At 36.9% G+C, this 19,962-nt stretch overlaps 1 protein-coding gene across 2 annotated transcripts in view; it reads right to left on the reverse strand.

Moving 5' to 3' along the window:
* Positions 1–12,589, reverse strand: part of LOC150092497 (uncharacterized) — a 57,687-nt gene extending 45,098 nt beyond the window's left edge. Inside the window, exons 1-2 of one of the 2 annotated variants that reach the window (XM_090414814.1) lie at positions 12,363–12,589; positions 3,216–3,952 (exon numbers count right to left, since the gene is read on the reverse strand). In XM_090414814.1, coding sequence (XP_090270940.1) covers positions 3,216–3,941 — 726 coding nt within the window. In that variant the 5' untranslated portion in view covers positions 3,942–3,952; positions 12,363–12,589. Of the gene's footprint in view, positions 1–3,215; positions 3,953–11,882; positions 12,112–12,362 lie in introns of those variants that run through there. The other variant, XM_090414815.1, reaches the window with a different exon arrangement.
* Positions 12,590–19,962: the final 7,373 nt, after the last annotated feature.

Consider the following 19,962-nt stretch of genomic DNA (forward strand, 5'->3'; position numbering starts at 1 on the left):
CGGCTTTGTGGAAACAGTGATGAAACCCAGATATCATCTGCACATTAGATCAAGATTTAGTTTATTCTTCTCTTTATTTAGATACTAGCCCTCTTATTTTTTTAAAATTCTCTTTTCTCTAATTCTTCAACGTTATTCAAATTCGGAGTAAACTTCGGCTGCGAAGGCTATCTTGGAGAGGATAGCCAGGAAAGGGGGAGCTGTCCAAGGCGCCGAATCCCCCCAACCCTTTAAGTCTCCTTCGCAAAACCATAGTCAGGGCTGAGACAGATAAAATGAAATTATAAATACTTTATGATTTAAAATCAGTTACCGAGATTTAGCACAACAGATCAGTGATATATTTGTACATGCTGTCTGAACAGACCTCATGGATATATCTTCAAGTCATTATTTAACCGATAAATTCGGATGGCGAGCCATCGCAAGACTCGCCAAAATCATGCAGAGGGTGGTTGCATGTGAGTCGTTCACACTTTGGAACCTGGTCCAAAAGTCGCAAACTCATCACGGAGATGCAGTGAAGGAGCACCACCGGTTACAACTTCAGTGGGTGATTGATATCTCCAATTATCTGCTCGCCGAAACAGGAATGTTATCTTGAATCAACCATGATCTGACTTCATGTCGACGGCAGGTACATTGGTAAATTTTCTCTACGAAACCTATCAGGCATGCTCTGATCTGAAAAGAATCAAGGCCATCAGCCCTCTAATATACGTGAAAGGGACATTTATGGTGAAGATGGCATGAAGGTTTGGGGAAGCCCTTCTTTGAATGGGTACACCAATTGGTATGTGCTTCCTAGCAAAACAGTGAGTGCTGCAACTTATAGCGATGAGATCCTACGATTATGGAGACGTTTATCCAGTAAGACGACAATGGTTGTCCTCATCGAGCGAAGCTTGTGGATCGATATCTTCAAGAAGAGACTATCGTAAGTACGGACTGGTCAGCCAGCTCTCTTTATCTTAATCCTACTGAGCATGTCTGGGATACTCTAGGTAGAAGTTTTGCTACTTTCTGCCCTATTTTCTAAAACATCGAGGGATTTGGGGGAGCTTTACAGGTGCAACCTGATACCATTATAAAGAGCATGAAACATTGTTGAGAGCGCCGTATTGCTGTGAGAGGTGATTGACGACATTCCTTATTGAGATCCTTTGATAATCTCGTTTTGACATCCTGTTTTTGAACTATTGTCTTCATGTACCAATTTGTTACTGAACTAAGCCAATCCTTTACAATTTTTGTGGGTATTTCTTTCACACCGCATATCATACTGCTTTTCCTCAAATTGCATAAAAATTCTTCATACAGTTTTTGAGTTCTCGTGCTCTTTCTCTTTTTTCCTTAACTTATGGAAACCTGTCTATCCAAATGTAGACTTGCATCCAAATAATTCGATTTTTAGAGTTTTTGCTGCCTGCACAGGGTTGGTGGTTTCTAAATACTTTGATTCAGACGAAAAAGAAAAAAAACGTTACGTTTTGGGGAGGAAAAGCTTTTCTACCTGGAGTGGAAAGTAGCAACGATGTATAAATGTTCGATGTGTCCTCGACTGAAGAATTCGATTGCAAATTGTTTCAGTTAAGGGGCATTCACATTCTTCTGGCGTTGGTGTAATTTTGTGGGATGTTTTAATCCCCCATCTGAGAAAAAAGAATGAATGCCATTTAACGTTCAAGGAACAAATAAAAATGCCATTTAAAGTTGGGATCACGTGATGGCGGCACATGTCTGCCGTGCTCTAATCTTGATGCCTTGAAAATACCATCAGGGACAATGAGCGTAGTTATCGACACTATTGTAGTGTAGCCTGTCTACCGATTTTCAAAGGGTGAATCACGGCTGAAAGAGTTCTCGTTCTTATTTCCTTCGGGAAAATCAAAAGGTGTTTGGGACAGTCATTCTTCATTTCAACGTAGTCATACAAATGCACTTGCTTGAATATTGACTGGTTTTGCATAATTCATACCAAAGCAAGTGAAAGCTACTGGGAAAGTTTGAGATGAATGTCTACAAACTATATGTGTGTTAGGCCGGTTTGTCTGTTTTCCGGGATCAGAAAGGGAAGCTTAGAGGAATGGAAACTTTCAGTTATCGCATGAGACCGAATTACTAACTTTTAATGAACACATCAGAAGGAGGGGCCTAAAATTTCATCGAAATATTCGACACCTGGAAAAGCTCTGCGCATGAGTACTTGTAGGTAACTTCTCAAATGTCCAAGAAGCAAAATAAGTGATGGACAGTGTTGCATTGACTTCTCAGAAGCATAACAGAGTGGTCATTAATAAATAATCAATACTGACGACAGCATTGACAGGGGAAGGTTTCATGTGGTATTTATTAACATTTGCTTATAGATTTCATTATCGATCAGAGACCATCTAAGAAATGAAGGCTATCTAAGAAATAAATGGAAAGAAAAAGGACAGAATATACAGCGAAATGGAAAGAAGAACAGATATCTATTTAGGATGGAAAGATATTGGCTAACAAAAGAAGTGGATAGATATAGACCAAAGGGAAAGACAGAGAGTGTGAGAGAGAGAGAGAGAGAGAGACCATCGACAAGATGGAAAGATCAACGAAGCCAGAACAGGGAAATATTTTTTTATTTTAGTAAATACTTTACGCACCGACCGAGAGTTCGCTTACGCAAAATACACCTCTCCGACACTTCAAGTTCCCTAGTACTGAGAGTTTTTCCTCTCTTAAAGTTCCTGCCTGGTCTCTGATGAAAACCAATGAGTTTGAAACAGCTGTCAGGCTAGTGAAACCTTATCAAAATGGACCAATAGGAGGCGAATATACGGGTGTTTTTAGCTTTCGTGCTTTTCCTATTAGGTTCGGCTAGGGCAACTCGTAGTATGGCGGCGATGTATTCCAGTAAACTCCCTGATCCATTTTGGCACGAAACTTTTATAGTTTCTGTAATTGGCTTTGAAATGATGTCGGATTTAAAATCCACTCTATTTATATAATTAATCATCGCCGAAATGAAGCCTTTTGGCTCTTTATTTTAGTAAATGTTTTTTTTTTTATTCCTGTAATAAATACCATCCTTGTTTCTAAGGTGCTCATAGAAGCTTTATCTCGATCCTATGTAAACGCTAAGCGTGATATGTTTCGTGACTGAAGAAAAGTTTAATTAAAAACGAAATCAACGATCTTTCTCGTGTTCACTTAAGAAAAAAAGTGCCACTCACCTGAAGATTTGGTGGGTAAATGGTTTCGTTGAAGTCCGCTATCTCGTTATCGTTCAGATACAGGTGTAAAAGTTGTCTCGGGAAAGCAAACGTCATTGGAAATATGGTTTCTATCTTATTTCCTGTAAGATACAGAAACGAAAGGTAATCCATGCCCAGAAAGGCATCTGCAGCTATGAAACTAATATTGTTGTAATTGAGCGATAGATGGAATAAGTGCAAACAGTGCTGCAGTTCCTGTTCGATCTTTTCTATCGGCGTATTCTCGATGGTCAACATAAGAATAGTTCTTTGAAGAAACCCTCTCGGGGAGGGCATGGAAAGCAGAGATTTGCTGCCCTCGATCACAATTTCCCTCACCATGAAGTCCTCTTCGGAAGTGTCGTTTTCTCTTGGGGAAGCCGTCGGAAGTTCTCCCAGCACCGAAGTGAATTCGATGGAACAATTGCTTGTCCGATTTAAGTTCAAGCTCGTCGATAAGTTTATGTTTGGCTCCAGTTCGTCAACTACCACTCCTTTAGGTATCAACAAGTCACAGACGTTGAAGAAAAGAACGAATGTACGTGTAACTTTAACATTTTTGCAAAAGTTTGCGGTGAAAGGTGTCGTAGGTGCATGGGCACAATCTGTTGGAAGCTGCAGCTTGATTTTCGTTTCAGCAGCGATCCCTAAGAACATCCCCAATGTCAAGTAAGTGGCGATTATCGCCTTGTATTTGCTCAGCATTGCAGTCAGCACTAGAAAGAAATGTTTCAATTATAAGTTTATTTGTTAATTTTACCTCCGAATGGAGGTAAAATATGGGTACATTACTTCTATCACTCAAATGTCATCAACATCAACAGAAGTATAATAAAATGCTAATAACACATAAAAGTAAGTAAGGAAGAAAAGAGTATTAAAATGCAAACAATCTGAAGTTATTTCTATCAGCAGCTCTTCACATGACTAAAATTTATATTTTAAAATCATAGAGAAATAATTTAAAACTGCAGTAAACCTTGTTAGGTTGCTACAATCACCACATCAATAATTATAATAACAAATATTTATTATTATTATTATTATTATTTATTTTTTTGCGCTTTAGAAATATCATACTCAGATCTATGCAATTTTAAAACATAAAAAGGAACCGCGGAAGTCGCTTTTTTTTATCCAAAGAAAGAGTTCTAAGAGGGAGTTCTAAAAGTTCATGAAAGAGAAGAAATCATTGGGATGCAGGTCAGAAGAGCATCGCAAGCTAAATAAGAAATGTTCATAAAGTAAAGCGAGGTGGCATCTCTTCTTCATCCCGTCGTCCACAAGGGACCGTCCAGTAGATCTCAGGAAATATTCCTCACAGAAATCTTCCACTCAGCCCTTCACTGACGGTTTCCTTTCAGATCTGTAAGCGAAGGTCTCTCTTTTTCGAGTTCTTGGAATCAGTCCCTCAAGAACTTGGATTTGGAGACCATTTGATCTGCTGATATGGCCAAGCCACGAAAGTTGTTTCCTTCGAATCTTATTTATGATATCGCTTGAACCAGAAAAAGAACTGATTCTTTGTCTTGCTTCAGAATGCGTGATGTGATCGGTGTGGCATCTTTAGGAGTCGTCTGTAACATCTCATTTCAAATGCCAGCCACAATTTTTCATCTTATTTTAAGAGGATACAAGTTTCACTTCCGCTTAAACGTACTGAATGAACTGGTTTGTCAATAAGGAGTAATTGGAAGCTTGTTATCTCCATAGTGGTTGAAATTTTCGGAGTATTGTTGCTTTTTTTTGCAATTTTTGTTCTACTATCCTGTCTGGATCTGCCATCTTCGTTAAAGATATTGTCGTGGCATTTAAGCTGATCAACTTCTTTTATGGGTGCATCCACAAATAGGATTTTTTCCCCAGTTTCTGCTACAGCACTTCCATCTTGGTCAGAAGAACAGATATTTGTCTTTCTTTTTGATTTGCGGGGGGGTACTTATGGTTAAGCCATATTTTTAAGGGCATAAACTCATTTTGCTCTGATTTCCTGATGATCTGATTTGTTTTCACCTAGAAGCTCAGCATCATCAACAAACTTTAGATAGTTATTTCTTCTTCCATCACTCCAACATCCCAGTTATCCAGGGCGTCATTTACAACCTATTTGAGGAAGCAGTTAAATAGCATTCGTGATAATTTTCACTCAGCGCTCCATTGGAAACGGGATACCATACGATTACTTCTGATTTCAAAAGATGGGTACAGGGATTCAGTCAGTCGTGACTGTACTAACAGTGGTCTCTCCCCCCCCCCCCTCTTTAAGTACTTCTTTTGGAATATTGTCAATTTCTGTCAATAATCCCGTCTTAAGATACAAATCTGTCAATTGACAGATTTGCATCTTAAGATGGATCTTTGTTCATCTTCTCTACGTATAGGATAATCACCATTCTTTGTCATCATTAGCATAGTTCCCTCTAAATATTGTTGATTCAAGCTACATCACACTTGATTAGTTCACTTGAATCATCATGCCATCTTTTCAATATTTTTTCATGATCATTAACAGTTGTTCCATCCTCATCCTCAAGTATCGAGCTCTAACTATCAAATGGCTTTGTTAATTTTTTAATAATTAGGTAAGATACTGTGTGGTTATTCTTATGAAGATTATCCTCAATTTCTTTGCATTCGTCGGATAATCATTTAATTTTTGCAAGCTTTCCTGTTTTTTAATCCGTCCGCTCAGATAATTATACTGTTGATTATTGTTCCCAAATTGCCAACTTGATCGTAATCTTCTCCGCTGATCATCATCATCATCATCATCATGAAATTCCTGCCATGTACCCTCAAGGGGTGTACAGGATATGATAGTACTACATGAAAAATTTACATCATTACTAACTTCCTATCTACAATTTTCCTCCAAATCAGTCTATTACTTGTCAAGACTCCAACATTATCAGATCTTTTATTTCTATCGTCTAAGGCACTTTGTACCGTATCAATCCACCTATATCTTGGTCGTTTTCCTGCCAACCTGGCAAAGAACACTTGTTTTGCTAATCTTTCCTCGCCCATTCTGTTTAAGTGACCATACCACCTGAGATTAGCTCTGCTAACGCATTCCTGGATGCTGACAATGTCAAGTTCTTTCCTAATATCCTCGTTTTTATTATGATATTGCCATTGATGCCATCTGTTCACGCCTCTAATCTTTCTCAGGACTCTCATATCTGCGGTCTCCATTCTTTGGTCAAGTGTTTTATTTCTAACTCAGCTCTCAGATCCATAAGTTAAAATTGGCTTGAACGCTGTCTTGTACACAGCTAATTTAGTGTTCCGACTAATTTCTCTCTTATTCCATATGAATTTATTCAATTGACTTCCCACCATACCAGCTTTACTGATTCTGTTGTCTATTTCTATATTGAATTTACCATCTTCACTAAAAATCGTGCCTAAGTAGCTGAAATGTTTTACTTGTTCCACAGGTTCTCCATTCACAACACAGTTGACATTTTCAATGATTCTGCCTATTTTCATTGTCTTTGTCTTTTTATTGCTGACCTTCATACCATATCTATTACAACAGTTAATCAATTTAGTCAGAGAATCTTGCAGACTTGTAGCAGATTTATTTAGAAGTATAACGTCATTCGCATAAAGCAAAGAGCTGACATTAACATCTCCAATTCTGATATCAGGTTTAATACCACTTTCTTTCATAATGTGATCCATATAGATAATGAATAACAGAGGGGATAATGTACATCCTTGTCTCACCCCAGATTTATCATTAAACCATCTTCCTGTACTACCTTCAATTCTAACTGCTGACTTACAACTCAAATAAAGACTAAGTATCGCTTGATATAATGCCCCATTGACACTATATAACTGTAGCGTATTGAATAGCCTCTCTCATGGCACCTTGTCATATGCCTTTTCCAAATCGACAAAACTTAAATACAGATCTTTGTTATATTCCCATGCTTTCTCGACTATTTGTTGTAAAGTGGAGATCTGATCCTGACAGCCTCTATTTGGCCTGAATCCAGCTTGTTCTTCACCAACCTTTTCTTCCACCATTCTTCTCAACCGTTTCTCAAGTATGCTTGCATAGATCTTGCCAGGAACACTCAGTAGGGAAATACCTCTGTAATTCTCACATTCAGTTTTATTTCCCTCTTTATATATGGGTACTATGAGAGCTCTACTCCAATCATCAGGAATTCGTCCCTCTGTCCAGGCTTTCTGAACTATGCAGTGCAGCCACTGTAAGACTCTTATACCACTATACTTCAGCATTTCTGGTCGAATATCTCTATTCCTGCTGCCTTTCCACATTTCAAGCCTTTGATGGCTTTTTCTACTTCAAGTATGGATATGTATTCCTGACTGCATGCGTGGTCAGTGTTTTTTATCACTGTGCTGTCATCACTGCTTGTTTCATTTAGCAGTTTTTCAAAGTAATTACTCCATACTTCAAGGATATCTTTTTCTCCCGTTTTCATCTCACCTTTATCAACTCTAACTCCTTTTACAGCACTCTTTCCTCCATTCCTAAGCTTCTTCAACAACCTACAGAATATTTTGCCACCATCTTGATATTTATTTTCTATATTCTTGCCAAAGTCCTCCCATGAGTTTTGTTTAGCTAGTTTTACACAGTGTTTAGCATTCTTGCATTTGTCTCTATATTCTCTAAGAGCACAAGCTGGCTTATTTGCCAGGAACTTTTGATATGCCTTCTTTTTTTCCTTCACTGCCTCTTTAACTTCCTGTGTCCACCAGGGAGGTCTGATTTTTTTATCCTTACAGACAACCTCACCACATGCCTCTCTGGCAGAATCAATCAATGTTTTCTTCAGAGTTTGCCACTGAATCTCCAAGGTTTGGTTCCTGTTCTCAAACTCTTTCATTTTTTCTTCAATAATCATTCTGTATTTTAGTCTACAGTTTTCATCTCAGAGCTGCGCAACAAAAATATTACAAAGCTGTAATATTACTCGGATAATCCAAGATTTATTAATACTGCATTTTCTTTCTAGAATATTTTCTGCTGCTTTATTAGCTGTCCTTGAACCTGTTTAAGAAGTATCAGGACCAAGAGAGTTAGCAGGAATTTCAGAATGAGCACAAGCAAGATTCGTTATAAACAAGATTTAATGGTATTTCATTTGAGTTGTGTCAGATTAAACTTTTGTTTTCGTATTTTGCTCGTGGGTCTAAATCCAAATTTCAACATTAACATTGCTATGACTAAATTATGATCACTTCCAATGTCAGCAACTCATTTTTCCCGGGAAAGATGAGTTGATCTTAAAAGCTTCTGTTATCAGGGCGGGTTTGAATTGGGATTTCGTTGAGTAAGAAGTGCGAAAACTGCGCTTGACAGTGAAGATGCTAGAAACCTCGGAGAGGAGAAGAAAATCTGGGAGAAGAAAACGTTTAAAGCATTTGCATGTGCGCAATCAGTGATTTCGAATAGCAGGGATGCAAGTGCTTCCGTTGAATTTCAGAAAACTGTGCATTTTCAAGAAATGCTTGAAGTAGTAATGACATATAGAGGAAATTTTCGCCTACACAACAGATTTGTGCATTGATTATTTTAAACCTCCCACTTTTGTTTTTATGTTTTTATTCGGAACAGTACACTTGTGGTGGTAACTTTTAACTATGATCACCCTAATTTCCAGTCGATTTGAGTATTCTGCAGTCAAGGAAGATGGTGCAAAGTAGAGTATTGAAGTTCACGGGAAAAGACATCACGGAACAGGAGGAGGAGAATCGTGATGGTCCGGTGCTTCTACTTCGGACAGGACATGCCTCTTTCATTGCCCACGGCCGACAGTAGTTAAGGTGATTAACACAAAATGGCTTCAAACAGACGAAACCGCTTACTAAAAATGTAGACGAATAGAGAACGTAAACTCATGGCGATGGAATTCATCATTGAAAACCCACGCTAGAAACCAGTGGTTTCAGGTAGAACACAAAGAGAACATCCATCTGGAATGGGCATTCATTGGATGGGATGTTCGAGAATGTGTTCGAAACGCACAGACACTTGTTCGCGTTCTCCTCCACACATATATACACCGACAGAGGGGTGCTTTACAAACTGTATGCTCAAAAATCCACGATGGCGTTGTTAATGGGAAGTACAGACCGTGATCCGTACAAATTAGAATCAACACGACATTGGGAATATCACAGCAGGTTGTCAAAAAAATACAACGTTACATAATTAACGTACAAAGAAATAAAGACAGATCTTTCTTTTGAGGTATATCGCATTGCACGACCCACCTTGACAAGCATCATCATTATTATTATTATATTTATTATTATTATTATATTCAGTTAACAGAGTTTACAATCAGAAAGTAACAAGAAACATCAAAGAGAATAATGAAATCTTTGACTAGCAAATGAGTCCAATTAGGGTCTTTTCCAAAAGCTTGGGAAGCGACTAAATATCGTTGGAAAATGTGAGCTGTCCCTAAAACTGCGTGCTCTGGAATCGAGAGTGTTAATCTGGGAGGCTCGGTTTTTCCAGATGTTTCATAAATGTTCTTGGAATTGCTCCTATGACATTTGGAGTTATTGTTGCCCTTTTGTTCCAAAGTCGTTCAGTTTTAATCTCTAGATCATACTCGGTCAGTTTTTCATGCACGTTTCTTCTACTCTACAGTCCGCTGGATTTGCCACATCAGCAAACTACGCACATTGTTGTTGTTCGACTGAAATGATGTCTGGAATATTCAAGTTGTCTCTCTGTCTGAATTTTAAAAGTCGTATAATATCTTTGCATTTTCATTTTCAATAACGTTTTTCAACTGTGTGTTCCTAAGGGATTTTGCAAGTTGAAAATCCCGCCATGCCCTCGGAGGATTCGAACCCCCGACCTGTTGGTTGGAGAGCGCACCCGCTAACCACTCGGCCAACCAGGCCATGCCTTTCGTTACTGATTGTTTCAATCTTCGCCTTTATTGCATTTATCTGCAGCGCTTGTTCTTTCTTGATGTTGTCCTGCTAAAGCCATTGACAAGTTAAGCGGCGACTGTCGACTTTACCTTCAATATCTTTCAAATACTGATCTTGGAGCGCTTTATTTTCCTAACCTTCTGATCTTTTTTGCCATTTCTTTCTCCTGCTTTACTGAATCTACTACACTTTTGTTTGTACTCTTCAGTAAGCATCTTTTCTGTGGGAATTGATCATTCAACGCTCTCTTTTCTTCTTCTACTTTTGCTTGACTTGTAAAAGGTCACGTCTTCCACTTTATCTGGCTTTGTATATCCCACATCACTGTTTAGGTACAAGCCATGATTCGCTGTCAGCAATATTCGTGTTTTACAACCAAACGCCTCCAAATTGGCTTTTGTCCGGTGAGTTATCTCTGCTGCGCATCTGATTACAGGGATGCCCATGCACTGATGGCAGTTGCAGTGTCGCCTCCATTCACTTTGGACTTAGTACTTTTCTGATTCTTTTCAGATTTCACGCATTTATTTTTAACTTCTAAAATCAAAATGCAATCTTCCTCGAGAATTCCTAGGTTTTGCAGGATTTATTCTGGGACAAGTTTTAATTTAATATTTTTATTATTATTTGTTCCACTTCTAAATGCGTGCTCAACCATAAACAACGAAATTATTATTTACGTCAGGAACTCTCCCTCCAATGTAATCGAAAATTTTTAAAGGCGTCTTCCCAAAGAGGAGGAAAAGCGTGTGGTGATTGGAGTTCTGTGTTTGCAGAGTGGATGTAGAATTCATCAGAAACATGTATAAGAGCATGATGACTTGCTGTGGTGAAGGGCACACAGCTGAATCACACATAGAGAAATGTCACGAAGAACAATCAGGAACTCTTTCACACCAGAGAGTGATGACGCAGGTCACACATTAGTTCTAGTTAATGGCAGCGTGGCTATCAATGGGGGTGTGAAACCAAGTGCAAATCTCAGTTCTTCCTGAGAGGTCATCAATAAGATAGTTCGCGTGTATGTACGAAATAAGTCTACTAACAACTCAGGAATGAGCAGAGTTGAAATTGTGACTTCGCCTAGGACATATCGTCAGAAAAATGGCTTCTTCCTGAAGCCCATTCTCTCTGATTAAGAAAAGTTCTTTACTTGTTAAAGAAAGAGTAGACGGATAAAACACAAGACTTTTACTTTCTCGAAAAACTTCATGAAAATTCAGCGTGGAAAGAATACGATGTCCGAAGCGCTTTGGCGCAGTTTCACACTCACTGTGTTGACAGCAGTTGTCCCGAGACCACAGAACGCGACGCTTTAATGACAGTAGTCTTGTCTGAAACGCCTCTGTTGCTCAGCGCTAGAATACCGCAGCATTTTCCCTTTGGAAGTAAATGCGGTCCACGGTGAGGGGAATCTTCACATGGACTTTAAGGCCGAAAGTGAGTCAGTCAATTTCTTACGGAGGTGGAAGAATTTCTCATCCCCTCAAACAAGCAAGTCAGTTACAACGCATGCAATTTACTCAACCCACAGCCTGTGTTGTTTCGGCCGTCATTCCAAAGTACACGCAGTACTGTTGTCGTTAAATAAAAAGGGACATGCTGTAACAAAGAAGTACAAAGCGATTCACATGGAACCGAATCCGAAGTATTCGTTTTAGATCCAGTCGGATGAACGGAAACTGATCACGTACTCAGGAGACTTACCTTAAATTGAATGGCTCCGTTAACAAGGGTTTCGAGACGAATCACTCCGTGTGTGAGTGTGTGTACAAGGATGAAGGCACGTGTTTGGAGAGACGCACACACAAATAAAGTAGTTACTTTGCTTATGCCATCATTTAAAATGGACTTCTGTGATTAACATCGCGAACTGATGCAAAACTAATTCGAAATACGCATTTATGTGAAAAAAAAATTGAATGCAATTAGAAAAGTTCCCGTTTTGGCTGAAAGTAAGCGATCATTCTGACACTTTCGTCTAATAAGCGATCGAGCGACACGAAAGGCTGCTGTGGAAAGCTCAAAGTCTCATTTCCGAACTCATCGATGCATCGAGATAAGATAAAGGTCGACTCTTACAAGTAAATAAGAAGTAGTCCCACATTGCACAATATGCAGAAACACGAGAGAGAGAGAGAGAGAGAGAGAGAGAGAGAGAGAGAGAGAGAGAGAGAGAGAGCTTACCTTTCGGCAGCCACTGTGACGAGCAGAAAGCAGGATTCCCTCTTCGCTTCTTTCACCGCTGTAAGAGTGGAGCTGATGAAGTGAAAGTAAACGAAATGCATCTTCCGTCTCGTGCTTCCTTCACTTCCTCCTTCTTCTGCTTATACCGAAAGCCAAACCTCTTTAAGTATAATCCGCATGTTATGAATATCCAGGGCTTTCTGATAGTCCCATTCGTAATCTTTATTTTTAGATTGCTGCAGTTCCAAGTCCGATGCGACTGCTTCATTCGAGTTTGTTCCGATTCATTATAACCTATCCCTCTTCATGAGCTAATTATTTATACTTACAAATTATTTCCCGCAGATTTATTATTATTAATATTAAAAGTCGTTAGAGGATTTATTATTATTATTATTATTATTATTATTATTATTATTATTATTATTATTATTATTATTATTATTATTATTATTATTATTATTATTATTATTCGGTAAACCATAAGTCTAAAATTCATGTAATAGATTCAGAAGTTATAATAATATATCTGACGACATGTAGATGGCGCCACTTACCATGCCCCCTTTGTAACGATGAAGTAAAAAGTCACGTTTGGTAGTCTCGTATACTTGACAGACACGATACTTTCAATTTCTCAGGACGATAAGTCAAAGAAATTCTTAACAAAGTATATCTTTTTCCATCTCTCTTTTAGACAGGACAGTTTAGAAAAGCAGTGTTTAATTCGTCGACGTCCGGTAGCATCCTCTAGCAAGAGGGTTGTAGCAGATGAGCAGCTCTTCTCCGTTTCTCTCAGTCTGTCGCCTCCGTCATTCTTAAACCAGTCCATTCCACGATGTCATTGAACCACTCTCTAGTTGGTCTTCCACGTCTTCTCTTCCCCTCAACTTTCCCTTGTCATATAGTTCTTGTGAGGTGTCCTGAAGAACCTCTCAGAAGATGTCCTGCAAATCTGGTCTTTCTTTGCATAATAATATTCTTTAGCAGTGTTCTTTCCATCCCAACTCTTCTTAAAACTTCTTGATTTGATATGCTCTCTGTATAACTAATCTTTTCCATCCTTCTATAACACCACATTTCCAATGCATTAATTCTTTCCATATCTTCCTTTCTGAGTGTCCATGACTCACTTCCATAACTTGCAATACTCCAAACTGTTGCTTTAACTATTCCAATTCTCACACCTATTTTAATATTCTTCTTTACCTATTCTATTTCTAATGTCCAACTCTGAAGTTCCCCTCTTTGAGATCCAGCTACCTAAATATTGAAATATTTCCACTTCTTCTAAAATCTTTTCTCCACATCTTATATTTACATTATCTCCTATTTTTCTGCCCATTATCTTTGTACAATTTGTTGTAATCCATTTTCACTTTCTGCCATCACCACTACATCATCCGCATATCTTAAATTATTAATGATTCTTTGATTTATTTTTATTCCTTCTTCTACATCCTCAAGCGCCTCTAAGCATCTGTTCACTATAAAGGTTAAATAATAATGGTGATAACTTGCATCCTTATCTAACTCCTCCCTCCACCGGGAATTCTCTTGTTTCCTCTCCATTTACGCATACTGACATTGTTTGTGACCAATATAATCTCTTTAAAATTTTCAAGTCATAAGAGTCAATATCAATATTTTCTAGAATGTCAAAAAGCCTTTTTATGTTTCACTGTATCAAATGCCTTTTCAAAATTTAGAAATCACCAAAACAACTTTCCACCATGGTTTAGTGTTTTCTCCCCAATAATTGTTAGACAAGTTATAGCCTCTCTAGCTCCTCTGTTGGTTCGGAATCCAAACTGTTTCTTATTCATTTCTTTTTCTATTTTATTCTTAATTCTCTCTAAAATTATTTGTGCCAGAATTTTTGCTGTGTGAGTTATAAGACTTATCGTTCTAAAATTGTTACAGTCTACAACTCCCGTCTTTTTTGGAATGGGGATAAAAATTGATCTAAACTCCTCTGGTAATTCTTATCCTTCATAAATTCCGTTAATAATTTGCCATAACACTTCCATACCTTTTTCACTTATATTCCTTATAAGTTCTATCTGCATACTATCTATTTCAGGGGATTTTCCTTCTTTCATCTTTCGAATTGCTAGATTCAATTCCTCCCTCATGATGTACAGCCTCTGCCCACTATGGTCTTTCATTTGATTTTCTTCTCTTCCTCTGTCTTCATAACGTTTACTGACATATTCTTCCCATCTCTGTAATATCTTCTCTTTTTCTATCGGAATTTCATCTCTTTCATTCTTGACTGCTCCAAACTTTTGCATCTTTCTCCTTCCTGTCATCATATCAATCTTTTTATAAACACCTTTTGTCATTTCTTTCTGCCTTTGCTGTTGTGTCTTTACTCATTTCATCTAGCCACTCTTCCTTTTCCCTTCTTATCTCTTTTTGTATCTCCCTACTCAAGTCTTTATACTGCGTTTGTTTCCTCTCCTCTGTTTTACTGTTAACTAACTTTCTTCTTTGTGATATTTTTCTCAAAACATTGTCCTCACCCATGGCTTCTTTATTTTCTCTCTTTCCTCCTCTTTTTTAGCTAAATATAATTCTGTAGCAGTAATTATGCTTTCCTTTAGAATCTTCCGTTTTTCATTTACATCATCAGTTTCTTTTATATTTCTCTCATTCGTTTCTTCTTCTGCTTTCTTTGCGAATTCATTCGCCGTACTTGGTATCTTCAGCCGCTTCATGTTCCATGATTTGTTCCTTATGGAGACAACTACCGTGTTTGAATAAAAACTTTAGTTTAATATAACTAAAATCCACATTCGACGTTTCAACCTTTATGTGAAGGTCATCTTCTGGAGCATACACCTATACACAGAAAACAAGCTACACTACAATCAAACTGGTTTGTTAAAGACACTGATCAAACGCTACAACAATTGTTGGCCTGACTTCTGGTGAAAAAGAAATGAATAAAAAATAAAAAAATAATAATATTAAATAAAATAAAAAATATAAAGAAAAGTATACATCAACGCTAGAGTCCTATTATTAGTGTTATCTGTTGGTTGTAGAAATACATTGGGGACAACAACAAGTATCTATCTATATACATATATTAACATCATGTACATTCCAGCCAGTTGGGATGGAATGGTTTCTAATAGTAGCTGAAGATTGGCTAGAGTCCTGACTTATGCTGGATCTTATATATTAGGTTGGCTGAATGTGTGCCATCCAGATTCTTTGAATTTTCATGCTATCTTTGTTGTTGATATTTGGGTGGTTCATCAGGATTTCGCAGGCTTCCTTAAATTTCCTTTCGTACCAGGTTTTTGTGCGGTGTAAGGAGCAGGTGCTTTTCCAGTTAATTTGGTGTAAGGTGTTGAGTGCGTGGTCTGAGAGGCCTTCTTCACCACAATGGTTATATTTAATGTCTAATGTGTTCTTTCTTGCGTACAGGGATTGTCCGTCCTGTTTCACCAATGTACGGTAAGTTACAGGTGGAGCAGATGCAATAGACTCCAGGATGGGCTAATGGGAGGAGAGGATCCTTAGAGGAGTTGAATATGGTTTTAAATTTAGTCATCATCATCATCATCATCATCATACGTATCAAGGATTTAGGCCTAGAATGGCCTGTTCCGGCCTTAGAAGTCATCGTTGAATCATTTAAGAGGACGTCCTGGTTTTCTTTTTCCTAATGGCTTGTACTTTAAGGCTTGTTTTGGTAATCTTTCTGTTTTCATTCATTGAACGTGTTCCATCCATTTATGTTTATATTTTTTAATTTTTCTATTACTGGTTCTTGGTATAATTCTTTCATAATTTCTTCGTTTCTTTTGCGATCAAATAGGGTATACTTTGCAGTTTTTCTCATAAACTTCATTTCTGCTGTTGTTAATCTTTGTTTGTCTTTTTGTTTTATTGTGCAGATTTCGCTTCCATACATTAAGATCGGTAAGGCTAATGTATTGTATACATTTAGCCTAGTTTGTTTTTGAACTAGGTTTGGTTTAAATATAGAGTTAATTACACCTGTTATTTTTAAATATTTTGCAATTTTTACGTTTATATCTTTTTCATTTTCATATGTGATCATACATCCTAGGTAGTTAAATGAATTCACCTGTTCTAAGATCTCGTTAACTAATACTATTTTAGTTCTTGGTGGAGCTTGTCCTTTAAAGGCCATAGTTTTTGATTTTTCCGTTGATATTATCATACCATAATCTTTGGATATCTCATTTAGATCTAAAATAGCTTTCTGTAAGTTATCTTCAGAATTTGTAATCATTCTTTCTTCGTCTGCAAAGAGGAAAGTGTTTACGTTAACTGTAGGTGAAAGTTTAATTCCTTGATGTAAATTTTTACTCCATTTTATTATTATTTCATTTAAGTAGATATTAAAAAGAGTTGCTGAGAGGGGACATCCCTGTCGGACCCCTTGGTTTATCTCTCTTTTATATGATAGCTCGTGATTTAATCTTATTTGTATTTGGTTATTTTCATATATACTTGTGATAGCTTTTAGGATATTGTTTGGTATTTGTCTTTCTTTTAATATGTTAAATAATATGTTTCTTTTAACTTTGTAAAATGCTTTTTCAAAGTCAATAAATGCAATATGTGTTTCTAAATTATTATATTCTTTTCTTTTGTCTATTATTAATTTTAGGCAAAAGGCCGGGTCTATACATGATCGTCCTTTTCTAAATGCATTCCGTACTTCTAGAATAAAGTTTTCGGAATATTTCATTAGTTTGTTATTTAAGATTCTGCTATATATTTTGTAACAGGAATTTAGTATACTGATACCTCGATAGTTTTTAGGGTCATCTCTACTACCTTTTTTATAGATAGGAATCACAATTGCTTTTTTCCATTCTATTGGGGGGATACCAGTTGAGTAAATTTTATTTAAAAATAATAAGAGTCTTTCTTTGAATCTTGTTCCTGCGTATTTGTATAGTTCTGAACCTAGCTTATCTTCTCCAGGTGATTTTCCGTTTCTTGTTTGTTTCAGGCTGATTACTAATTCTTCTTCAGTTATTTCCTTTTCATTTTCGTTAATTGTTTGCCAGTTGTCTTTTTTAAAATATTTGTCTGTCCACAGTTCTGTGTAGTAATTTAGAAATTCTTCTAATTTCAATTCAGTGTTTAATTTTATGTTTTCTTTGGTATCCGCATTTAAGTGTTTCAATATCTTATATATATTGGGTCTTATTTTATATAAATCATGTTCTAAATTAGAAACAAATTTATTCCATGATTCTCTGTCTTTTTCTGACTTCTCTTTTAGCTATGGCTCTTATTCTTTTATATTCTATTTCATCTTCTAATGTTTTACTGCTTAACCATTTGTGATAGGCTTCTTTTTTCTTTTTGATTATTTCTTTGATTGTATCATCCCAGATCTTCAGTTTTTTTCTTTTATTGAATTTTTTGGTCTTTCCTAAGCTTTCATTTGCTGCTGCATTTAGTATCGTTTTTATATTAAGCCATTCTATTTCTATTTCTTCAATTTGTTTTATTTTATCTAGATATTGGTTAATTCTTTTTTCATATAGCCATTGTACATTTGTGTCATTCAATAGTCTAGTCTACCGACCCCCCCCCACACACACTGGCCAATACATACATGCTAATTCATACCACCACCCATCACAAAAATATGGAGTCATTAACACCCTTAAAAACAGAGCTACAACAATTTTCTCTAACCAGCAAGCCCTGAAACAACAACTAAAAATCATCAGCGACACATTCATAAATAATGGCTATAACAAGAACACTATTAATAAAATACTCCATAAAACAACAACAAAAACGAATCTAGATTACAGTAAAACCATAGCCATTCCATACATTAAAGGGTTATCGTAAAAAATCAACAGAATCCTACAACATTATAACCTCAATGCCAACTTTAAACCACCCACTAAATTTAAAACCATATTCAACTCCTCTAATGATCCTCTCCTCCCATTAGCACATCCTGGAGTCTATAGCATCCGCTGCACCTGTAACTTACCGTACATTGGTGAAACAGGACGGACAATCCCTATACGCAAAAAAGAACACATTGGACACATTAAATATAACCATTGTGGTGAAGCAGGCCTCTCAGACCACGCACTCAACACCTTACACCAAATTAACTGGAAAAGCACCTGCTCTTTACACCGCACAAAAACCTGGTACGAAAGGAAATTTAAGGAAGCCTGCGAAATCCCGATGAACCACCCAAATATCAACAACAAAGATGGCATGAAAATTCAAAGGATCTGGATGGCACACATTCAGCCTACCTAATATATAAGATCCAGCATAAGTCAGGACTTAGCCAATCTTCAGCTAGTATTAGAAACCATTTCATACCAACTGGCTGGAATGTACATGATGTTAATATATGTATATAGATAGATACTTGTTGTTGTCCCCAATGTATTTCTACAACCAACAGATAACACTAATAATAGGACTCTAGCGTTGATGTATACTTTTCTTTATATTTTTTATTTTATTTATTATTATTATTTTTTTATTTTTTATTTTATTTATTATTTTTATTTTATTTATTTTTTTTCACCAGAGGTCAGGCCAACAATTGTTGTAGCAGTTGGTCAGTGTCTTTAACAAAATAGTTTGATTGTAGTGTAGCTTGATTTCTGTGTATAGTTGTATGCTCCAGAAGATGATCTTGACGTAAAGGTCGAAACGTCGAATTGTAGGTTTAATTATATTAAACTAAAGTTTTTATTCAAACACGGTAGTTGTCTCCATAATTTTCAAAAATGCATTCGGATCACCGTGTAAGCTTAAAAGAAATGATTTGTTCTATTTCCCTGCAGTTACCTTTTTTAGATTAATCGTCATCTTAGTTGACAACATTATGTGATCTGTATTACAGTCTTCCCCTGGATATGCTGTCCCATCTTTTATAATTTTCCATATCTTTTGTTTATCAAAACATAATCAATTTGATTTCTTCTACTATTTATATCCTCCCCTGGAGCTTTCCGCGTATACAATCTTCTTGGATGTTTCTTACACCAAGTGTTCATAATTGCTAAATCATGTTTTCTATAGAAATCCAACAGCATATCTCCTCTTGGATTTCTCACTCCCAATCCATAAAGCCCAACAATATCTTCCTCCCTTCCTCTTCCGATTTTTGCATTCGTGCTTAATTACTCTTAATAAAGACTGGTCACAGATATAAGCCACCAAAGGTTGGTCGATTGGTAGAACCTCTGCTACTAATGGCTCACGAAAAAAGTTAAGCAAGTTTGGGCTAGTAGTTGGAAGGGATTAATCGTTCGATGCTGTTGGCACACTCTCCCTCGATGAGTCTTTGGACTCCCTGGAGGTGTCACATAATAATAATAATAATAATAATAATAAAGTAACTTTGAATGAACGCGCGCACGCACGCACGCACGCACGCACACACACACACACACACACACACACACACACACACACACACACACACACACACACACACACACACACACACACACACACACACATACACTTTCGGTAAAGTGGAATGAGATTGTAAACCATGAAAAGTATTGCCCAACATTTATAATTTTTTTTTTTCTTTCTGCAATTGATT

Source organism: Typopeltis vanoorti, chromosome 25 (genome assembly GCF_054136105.1).
Source record: "Typopeltis vanoorti isolate ZY-2024b chromosome 25, IOZ_Tvanoo_1.0, whole genome shotgun sequence".
Lineage (NCBI taxonomy): Eukaryota > Metazoa > Arthropoda > Arachnida > Uropygi > Thelyphonidae > Typopeltis > Typopeltis vanoorti.